The sequence below is a fragment of the Condylura cristata genome, unplaced genomic scaffold (assembly GCF_000260355.1).
Source record: "Condylura cristata isolate star-nosed mole 26May11 unplaced genomic scaffold, ConCri1.0 scaffold00027, whole genome shotgun sequence".
In the NCBI taxonomy this organism is placed as follows: domain Eukaryota; kingdom Metazoa; phylum Chordata; class Mammalia; order Eulipotyphla; family Talpidae; genus Condylura; species Condylura cristata.
Window position 1 is genome coordinate 1,077,217 of NW_004567128.1, and position 10,030 is coordinate 1,087,246.

The 10,030-nt window shown below is 59.6% G+C and overlaps 1 protein-coding gene across 1 annotated transcript in view; it reads right to left on the minus strand.

The window, feature by feature from the left end:
* Positions 1-10,030, minus strand: part of ANOS1 (anosmin 1) — a 51,595-nt gene that overhangs the window by 36,937 nt on the left and 4,628 nt on the right. Inside the window, exons 2-3 of the mRNA XM_012730233.1 lie at positions 7,382-7,453; positions 6,357-6,404 (exon numbers count right to left, since the gene is read on the minus strand). Of these exons, the coding sequence (XP_012585687.1) occupies positions 6,357-6,404; positions 7,382-7,453 (120 nt within the window). The remainder of the gene's footprint in view (positions 1-6,356; positions 6,405-7,381; positions 7,454-10,030) is intronic.

The following is a 10,030-nucleotide window of genomic DNA, read 5'->3' on the forward strand; positions in this document are numbered from 1 at the left end:
GGTGCATGCGCTGACCCCTCCTGGCTCCCCGCTGCCCCCCACAGCCGTGGGTCTCAGGGAATGCGCCTGTTCTGCTCCCCGCTCTGACTCTGGGGAGTCCCCTCACCCCCACATCCCGGCCCTGCACCCCAGCTCTTGTATGCATCGATAACTACGTCTTTAAAGTAATTGGGGGGTCTCCCTCGTGGTGCAGGGGTGAGTCTCAGCACAGGTTAGATCCCCGGCCAGGGAGGGACCCCCAGGGTGCATGCACTGACCCCTCCTGGCTCCCCGATGCACCCCCAGCTGTAGGTTTCAGGGGATTTGTGTGTTCTGCTCCCCGCTCTGGCTCGTTTCACCGAGCAACATCCCTTCCAGCTCCTATGAAGGACACGTGTGTGTCCTTTTTCGTGGCTGTATAGTATTCCCCCGTGTAAATGATACCGCATCTTCTCGACCCACTCGTCTAGCTTGGGCAGCGGGGTGGCGTGCACAGCTTGGCTACTGTGAATCGTGCTGCCAGCAACTCCATTTTCAGCAGTGTGAGGGGCCTCCGCACAGTTTTCCATAGTGGTTGCACCAGTTTGCGAGAAAAACCTCCCACAGCGGCTGCCCCACCTGCCCACGGGTGCTCTGAAGGCGCGTGGGGCGCACAGGGTCACCTCGGGGGTCACCAAGCCTGGTCTAGGACTTCGTCCCGGAGCTGGTGCTCTCGGGAGCCGGCCCCGCGGAGACCGGACTGCAGACAGGGGCCGCGCTGGGCGTCCCGGCCGGGACACTGTGCTCGCTGAAGCAGATAAAGCAGCTTAAAGCGGCATTTAGGGCAGAGAATGTGGCCTCTCCCGGGTCTTTTTCTGGAGGGTTTCGGGGGCGGGGAGCGCACTGCTGGCCGGGGCTTTCTTCCTCCATGAAAAGGGAGACGGCAGTGGCGGTCGGAGGAGAACCCCGACCCGCGGCCCCGGGCCCCCCCAGAAGGGGCTTCACAGCCTCATGGCCCCAGGCCCGGGCGCTCGCTGCCTCCTGGGACGGGAGGGGCCTTCGGCGGCAGCCGCCCAGCCCGCCCCACCCCCGCACGCCCTCCCGGGTGCCCCCCACCCCAATGCACCCGGTGTCTTGCATCAAAACGCACACGGGACGGACACAGCGCGGGCCCCGAGTCTCCAGCCAGCTGCCGGTCTCTCTCGCCTGCTGGGCCTCTTCGCTGACCGCCTGCACAGGACGGGGACGTGACATGGCTGGCTCTGGGGAGCCAGCCTCCGGGAGAAGGGGAGCACCCCACTTCATGAGGACCAGACCGGTGCACCCCCTGTGTGATGTCGCCAGGGAAAATAAATTGGGTCTGGTTCGCCCACACCCTCCAAGGACCCAGGGTGATGGAGGAAACTGGCCCTGTACCCCGACACGTGGCGGAAGGAGGAGGGGTACTGAGCCAGCTCTTGACATGACTAGCCTGGATTCCTTGTCTTGGGCAAATACCTGAAGTGGGTGTCCCGGTTCGCCCCGCTAGTAGAACCAGCTACAATGGAAACCCAGGTCTGGGGCCCTAAGAATATAAACTGCTCTGTCGACTCGGAGTTCTGAACACAGACCGCAGCACGACTATTCGCAAAAACCGAGATAGGGGAGAGATTGGGCGATCAAGGACTTGTGGCACAGACCGAGTGGAATACTACTCAGCCCCGAAAAAGGTGAAAGGCCGCCGCTCGTGCTTGGGACCGAGGGGAAGGTGGGGGCCGGACCCTACTGCATCGGACGGGCTGTCCGCACTCTCGAGGTCACTGCCACGCGTCTCCCAACGGCCAGTGACGGAGACACCCACGTGTCCGAGGACGGGGCGGTGACGGACGAGACGGGTGGAACTTGGGTACCTGGGGACAGGAGGGCTCGGCCTTGGCTACAACCCGGGCGGGACAGGGCGATGCCGGGGGCGGGGGGAGGAGCGGGGAGAAGCAGACGGAGTCAGACAAACCCCAAGGATTTCACCCCTGTGTCAAATACGCAAGAAGCAAAACAGATGCACTGCTGATCCTTGTCAGTTTATGGCTTCTACACGGGACACGACGCCAGGCACAGCACAGCCAACCTGAAGTCAAGCCTAGAAGTCTGACTGCGCCGCCGGGGCCCCCGGGGGGAGAGCACGGCGCCCCGGACTCTGGGGAAGGCTCCAGGGCTCCGGTGGGGTGTGACCCCCCCCACGAAGCCCCGAGCCGTGCGCTCGACAGGCCGCCCCGGACCGCAACCCCCCACCTGCCCGACAGAAGCCCACGTCTTCAAGGGTCGGGGTTGGAGGTGCCAACCCCAGAGTCGCCCCGAGCCCTGGCCGGACGCCCCCCGGATGCAAGGTTCCTGGGGGCAGGGGGGTCACGCCCAGCGAGCAGAGGGGAGCCGCCCTCGGCTGGGTTTGGGTGCTCACAGCAGGTGCACGGGTCACCGTGGCCGTAAGGTCGACCTGCTCCGTGCGGTGACAACCTGCAGCTTGGCTTGGACAGGGGCGGCGCTGGGCGCCGCGGACGGTCGCGAGGGGTGAGAGCCCCGTAGGCTAACGAGCCCCCAAAGGGCACTCAGGTGCTTGATTCCAGCCGTCCCGCAGAAATGCGGCCAGTGACAGCTGGCGGCCGCCTGCCCTGAGGGGTCCGTGGCCTCCAGGACCCCGTCTGAGATGGTTTATTTCTACGTCATTTGGTGACTTTTCCCATCTCAGCTGCCATGCCCGTGGGCTGCCCGTCACTAGTCACCCGTGTGCCATCACCAGATGTCTCTGCTCTAGAGCTGTTCGTCATTATGATTATTTTCCCCTCTGGTCCTTGATACTCCTGCCGTGAGTGAACCATCCGGCATTTTCCCTTTTCTCTCTGGCTCATCTCCCCCAGCACGACCCCTCCCAGCTCCATCCATGCTGCTGCACAAGGCACGCGTTTATCCTTTTTCGTGGCTGTGTAATATTCCACTGTGTGTTTGGACCACATCTCTTTTCATCCTGTCATTCCCTATTGCAACCACAGCAGCAATAAACATGGGGGTGCAGGTATCTTTTTCAACCAGTGTTTTTGGGTAGATACCTAGGAGTGGGATGGCTGGGTCGTAGGGAAGCTCCATGTGTAGCAGCTTGAGGAACCTCCAAACAGTTTTCCATAGTGGTTGCACCAGTCTGCATTCCCACCAGCAGTGCAGGAGAGGTCCTTTTTCTCCACATCCAGGGCGGAGTTTTAATTCCCCACTGGCCTAGGACACGGCAGGGAGGGCGCACCCCTGAACCCCTACACCTGCCCACTCTAAATAGGTTCTGCCGTCCGCCGCATCAAACAAACTTCGGAGCTTGCATGCACATTCATTGCATTGCAGAAAAGACAGAGAACAGACTTTGCATGGCAAACCCCCAAAGTGGCCAGCCCCCGTGGGGGTCAACGTCCCCCCAAAAGGGACCGGCCCAGGGCAAAGCCCGGGAGCCCTTCACCGTCCACAGCACCTCCGGGGGACCCGTGGGAAAGGGCCAGAGAGGGCCAGGCGGGCCCGGGAGGGTCAGAGCAGTGACCCCACGGGCCCCCCCACGTCCAGGGCCAGACACTAGAGCCGCTTCTCCCCCCACCCCCCGCGTTCTGCTCCCTGCGCCCCTCAGGCCTCCTCTGGCTGCTCGGCTCAAAACACAGACCCAGGCCCAGCACAGTGACCAGCCGCTGGACGTGCCTGATTTGCATCTGCATGGAGAAGACGGGCCGCTTCGCGGTCAGCCCGGCTTACAGAGCAGGGAAGTAGCTCAAGACCCCAACAACAGAGACCTCGGTGTGGAAATGGGGGCGCCCAGACATGTCTGTCCGGCCCACCTTGAAGCCTTTCCTGAGCTCCCGCCGGTATTTTTGGAAAATTCACCGTGTCCACGGCTGCCCACTGCCCTCTCCGCCAGCACGCGCCGGAGGGCTCGGACGCGGCGGGCTTTTGCTAGAGGAGAAGCAGCTTCGTCACCGGGCTCATCTGGTCTCGCTTGCGGGATCGCAGCGGCCGAGCTCGGGGATGCAAAGTCCTGCAAGGGCGGGTGGGAATCGGGCTGGGATCTGTTTGTGTGCACAGCTCAGAGGCGTCTGCTTTGTGTCTTCGTCTTGGCAATCAGCATCAAGGAACAAATCGTGGGGGAGAAAGGCCAGGACACGGGAAAGGCACTGACCGTTCTCAGTGGGGTGCAACCGGCATCATGCTGCCAAGGGAAATCTCAAAGGCACAGCAAGATCCGGGGTTCGCTTCGGGGTGGCTGAGTCACGAAGGTCCGGGGCAGAGCACGTGTCACTGACAGGTTACGGCACAGACTTTACAGGAACGCACCGTCAGCTGGCCGTGGACAGGTGCGTGATGAAGGACACGCTGGCTTACGGCTCCACAGAGGACTGGGACATCTAGGGTCACCCCCTTTCTGAGCTCTCACCACTTCGAAACCCGCCACCACCAGGCCACCTGCATCCTCCACCACTCTAGTTCCATCACATTGCCGTGAAGGGCACAACATCATTTTTCATGGCTGTGTAGTATTCCGTTCCAACAGCTGTACCGCGTCTCCTTGACCCAATCTTCCGACCTTGGGCACCTGGGTTGTTTCCACATCTTGGCTATTCCGGGCAGTGCTGCAATGCAGGTCTCCCTTCAACGTGTGCTCTTCGGGTGATTCCTGGGAGTGGAATTGCTGGGTGCCCAGTTAGGCCTGTTTTTAATGGCTTGAGAAATGGCCACGGTGATTTGCTCAGCGGCTGAACCCCCCCTGCACGTGGAGGGGGGGTCGTTAACACACTCTTGGCTTCCTCCCTGAGCTGCACAGGCGAACACAGAGAGGGTCGTGGCGCTTAAGAGAAAGATGGATCAAGACGTGCATCGCACATCTCATTAGTGCGGATTCCAGCACCACAGCGTGTCTGCATTCCGAAGGCGGGAAGTCACCCTCGGCCATCCGCAACGACGACCTTGTGCAGAAAGTTAATAATTGCTCAGAACCACACCGTCCTTGACTCTATTCAGACGTCTACGCTGCCTCTTTCTTTAAACTCTATTCACGCACGCTCGATCGCGGAGGGTGTGGAGAAGCCTGACCTCGCCGACCTCGGTGACGCAGCTCAGCTATCAGTTTTGCAAAGTCGGTCAGGCAAACCCTCTGAGTTCAGTGAACATCACCCAACGCAGGCATTTCCGAAGCACCCGCTTGCCAGGCCCTGAGGCGGGTCCCCCGCAGCGGAGACGGACGTGGGTCCCCACCACGCCCCGGCGAAGAGCCGCCGGCGTGGTGAATCTCAGCAAACACGATGTGAGCGCAAATACTTGTGTTATTAGGTTCGGGGCCAGGCACCTCATCCCCGCCCAGAATTTCTAGAGTCGGAGCAGAGCAAACTTCATTTCGCCAAGTATTTCGGACCCACCCAGGAGTCCCGACCTATTTTTAATAGCATCCATGTGTGTGAGAAGAGATGGCACGGGGAAGCGTGCACGGATCCCTATAATGCCGTCTCCCACTTCGGAATGTTACTGACGCTCAGTAGTAAGAGCCCTGGTGGTGCAGGCAGTGTGAGGCTGGTGTGTGCTCCGGCCCCCGCCAGGGAGGGGCCCCCCCGGGGCGCAGCAGTGTGCTCAACTCCCCACTGCCCCCCTCAGCAGTGCATTTCAGTCCATCTGCCTGCCTGCTCCCAGCTCTGTCTCTGGGGAGTCTTCTCACTCCTGCACCTCTTACCGGTACCCCAGTTGTTGTGCACATAAATAAATATTTTTTTACTTACACAAAAAAAGAAAAAATCCTGTATCTGCTGCAACACTCGTGGCCGCTTTCATAGTCGTTAATCATGTCTATAGTCTGAGCACAGAGTTTGATCCCAAGCTGAGCTAACGTCACTTCGTGCACGTGTTGTGTGCACGTGTACACACACACACTGACGACTCTGGCGTTGGGGTAGTGAGTGTGAGAAACGCAAGCTATTAATTAAACGTGCGGACGTGTGGGTACGAGACAACCTCAGGCAAGGGAGACTCAACAATGGGGGATACACTGCGTAGCTGAAGGGTCGAGTGGCTGAAGCAGCAGCTCCGGAAAAGCAAAACCACCCGCAAAGTAGGCGTCAGCAGTGTGCGGCAAATCTGGCCTAGGGGAAGGTGCTTCACCCTTTGCAGAGCTCCCAGACTCAACCAAAGCTCAGAATAAAGACACAGGGCTGTCGGTGCAAACGACGCTGTACCGCGGACCCGACTCAGCGGGCCGCGTTTCACTCCACGGACACGCGAGCCACGCCACGGCGGACAGCGGGTGAGGACGACTCGCGCTTTCCCCGGCCACCTTTGCCAGGTTTCACAAGCGTCCGATGTTCCCAGACGTGAGCGCTGCCCAGACGTGGCCAGGCCGGAAGGGGACCTACCTTGGAACACTGCTTGTGACTCTGGCACCAACCCAGGGAACCGTTGTTCTGCAAAAAGAAAACGAAATAGGGACTCGTTACGTGGTGCGTCACTGCAGAGCCCAGGCACGCGGTGGGAGCGCGGCTGTCGGACGTCGGCGACCGCGTCCTGACCTGGGTGCAGGCATCAGACCCGCTCGACAAAGGCACAAGGTCAACCCCGCGGCGTGACCCGGCACTCGGTTCACACGCCGCAGACAGAATAAGCAGCGTGATTGATGTCACGGCCGGTACCGTGTCCTTAGGAAATAATCTATGACAAAGTCACGGCGACGTGATTCACACATGCAAACATCATTCATTCGGAGCGCCCAGGTGAGGGGTGTGTAGAATGTCTGCCCAGATCCTCCGGCGCACGTTTTCATCGTACGAATAAATCCGCGTCCGTCGGGACTAGCTCCCCGTGCTGCCCCCGGCCCTTCCGGCCACGTCCTGGCCGTCGCTGACCTGCTTACGGACTTCCCTCGACGGCGTTTGGAGAGAATCATACATGGTGGCTTCCTTGGGTGAGCATCAGGTTTTATGTGTGCTAAGTGCTCTGGTGGTTTCGCTTCATCAGTCCTTTACCCGCTGACTGCACTTACCGCCGGCCACTGACTCTGTACCCCGATTAATCCTACTGAATGCACTTACCGCCGGCCACTGACCCTGTACCCCGATTAATCCTACTGAATGCACTTACCGCCGGCCACTGACCCTGTACCCCGATTAATCCTACTGAATGGACTCACCGCCGGCCACTGACACCCTCCCAATAATGTACCCTGCTCACAGCCCGCTGCATGGCTAGGCCACCCCGAAAACGTACCCCGATTAATCCTACTGAATGGACTGGGTATGTTAGTACACCCCATCCCCAATAATCCATCTGAGCAATACGCGACTCCAGAAACCGCTAAATAACATTGCTCGACCCCATCGGACTAGAACCTTCGCCCGTCTCTGCAAACATCGCCAGGTTTCACCGTGAGATTCGTCCACCTTACCGTGACGCTTCCCCAGATGGCCACACCCGTCTGTGAGGCCGGAGACGTCACCCGGCCGGGAGAAGGCCAGAGCTGGACAAGGAGTGGACGGGGCGTAGGAGCCGGGAGCCCGGAGCCAGGCGGACGGGCCCCAGAGACGTCTCCCGCCCCGTCCCGCTGAGGCCGACGGACACGCCTCGCGGGGCCGAGCGTGAGCCGTGCCCTGGAGCGCGGCCCGGGACACGGGCGTCCGGCTCTGTCTCTGCCCGGTGTCTCACACTCGCGAGCGGGCAGGCGCCCGGTTCTCACGGAGCTGCATCCATCAAAGTCCAGCGGGGGCCGCCGGGCCTGCCAGGGTTGGCATGGCAACCTCGGGAGCTGGACCGCGGGGGGACGCCAGGGAGCGGCGGGAGGCCCGGGGCCCCCCGCCTTGGCTCGGACCCCCCACCCTGGCTCAGAGGCTCTTTGTCAGGCCGCTGGCGTCGCCCCGAGGGCTCCCGTCCGCCCACCACCCCGAGGGCTCTCGTCTCAGGCGCCGTCTCCGGGGCGTCCACACTCGGGGCCATCACGGGCCAGCGTGTCGGATTACGACGCTAATCCGTGTCAAGCATTTAGCAGGACGCGGGCGCGGGGCATCTCCCGAGTGGCAGATTTGTAAACTCGCTGCATTAAAGTCCCTTTTCATGCAAGTTTTTACGTGTCGTGTCTTGACGCGGCGCGTGGCAGGACCCACGCGCAGCAGGCAGGTTTAGGGGTTCAGGGGTGCCCCTCTGTCCCTGGCATAGGACAGGTTCTGTCCTATGACACGTTTTCCTCCTCCTGGCTTCGCGCCCGCCGGGAGAAGGGGCCCGGAACGTCAGGCAGGAAGACGTCTGCCTCGACAGGCTCTGAGGCAGCCTGCAGGTGGGCTCGCACAGCGGGACTTTTGTAATCGGAGGGAGATTACATCCTGTATTTTATTGCTCGGAGCAGATCAAACGTGAACGCCAGTCAAGCCCGGTTTCAAAGAGTTTCTGCAAGTTCAATCAACTGCACGCAGACAGACGCTCTCTCAGTCACGCGGTGCAAGCCGCTGGCTCTCTGGGCTTTTGATTTCTCCGCTTCCAGGAAAATAATTCTTCAAAAGCCTCGCGTCAAGGAAAACACCTCGTGCGTTCCAAGGCCTCCCGGCGGGGTGGAGGGGGAGAGGAGAAACCCGTTTGGGGGTTAGCTTCCACGCGGAACGGAAGATCTGACGGGAAAGGCACGCTGGAAATTTAGGGGTTCTTTTCACCCCCGAGCACTGAGCGTCTCTGCAGAGTTCTGTCTTTACAGAAGGCATTTGAGGGGTTCACCATCCACGCCTGCCCGTGTCTTGATGATCCACACACCGCCCCGTGACTACCTTTCCCTCTCTGATTTATTTCGCCTGGCAGACGCACCTCAACCTCCACGCGCACGGTGCAGAAGACAAGGTTGCGTCTTTTTGACGGCTGCGTAATATTCCACCGAGTCGCCAGGCCAGAACTGCTCCTGCTCCGTCATGAGCATGGAGGCTTCTCCCACATCCTGGCTATCGGCGACGACGCAGCTGTAGAAAATGGGCCCAGGCGTCTTTTCAGAGTAGTGCTTTCGTGTTCTTCGGGTTCGTGTGTGTGGAGTTGAGGGAGCTAGAGGGTGTCTGTGTGCGTCGTCAGTATCTGCACGTCTCTCTACACAGCGATCTGCAAGGCGTTGATGTTAATCTGGAACATTCTCCTATTATTTAGAAATCATGGGGTGGCTGCGACGTGCATTATCGCAGAGGTATTGTTGCTACTGTCCACACAATCTTTCAGATACTCAACAACAGCAGGGCAAGGAAGAATTCCAGTGATGGAATTAAGACTGGGTATGTCCGCCGCTAGCTTTTTTTTTTTAAACAAACATTTCCTAGTGATTATCTCCATTGGCACACTTCACTTCTCAGGAATCTCAAATGCATTTGCTAACAAGCTAATCTTAAAAAGCTACATACTGCATGACTCCGACGATATGCATTTCTGGAAATGTTCAAACCACAGAGTCACACAAAGGAATGTAATCTTAGGTCATGAATAACTTTCAAAAAAAAAAAAAACAGAAGTATGTTGAGCTGAACAAATTTTTCCTCTTCGCTGGCTGGGGGTGGGGGGGACGGTTCACACACACAGTCTTTGATTCCAAATAAGCCCGTGTCCAAGAGGCTCAGGGTGACGATATCAAAACGTGGACACACCTGCCTTGGGAGCTGAACGCAGACGGTTGTGAAAAACAATCGCGCTCATTGTCTTTCATCCCTCAGCTCATCTAAAGGCAGCAGAGGTTGTGTCTGGGGGAAAACACGGCGCCTTGCTGACCTTTCACTGTGAGCTCTGCCCAGGCCCAGGCTGGCCCAGCCCCGGGGCACAGCTAAGCTGGGGATCTGTGTTCTCCACACTGCTTGCCGGTCGAGATGTGTCATTTGCAGAGGAAATCCCGGGGGGCCCACGCTGTCCCCCACCGCATCAGCCCCGTGGGACTCAGGCGGAAACATGCCTGCCCTGAGATCCACCCAGCCGGCCCCTCTGCAGGGAGCAGGAAGAGCCGCCGGCGAAAGCCAGGCCGCAGCCGCACCTGCCATCAATCAAACAATGCGGCCGTGTCCAGGTGCCCGGGGCACAGGCGTCTCCG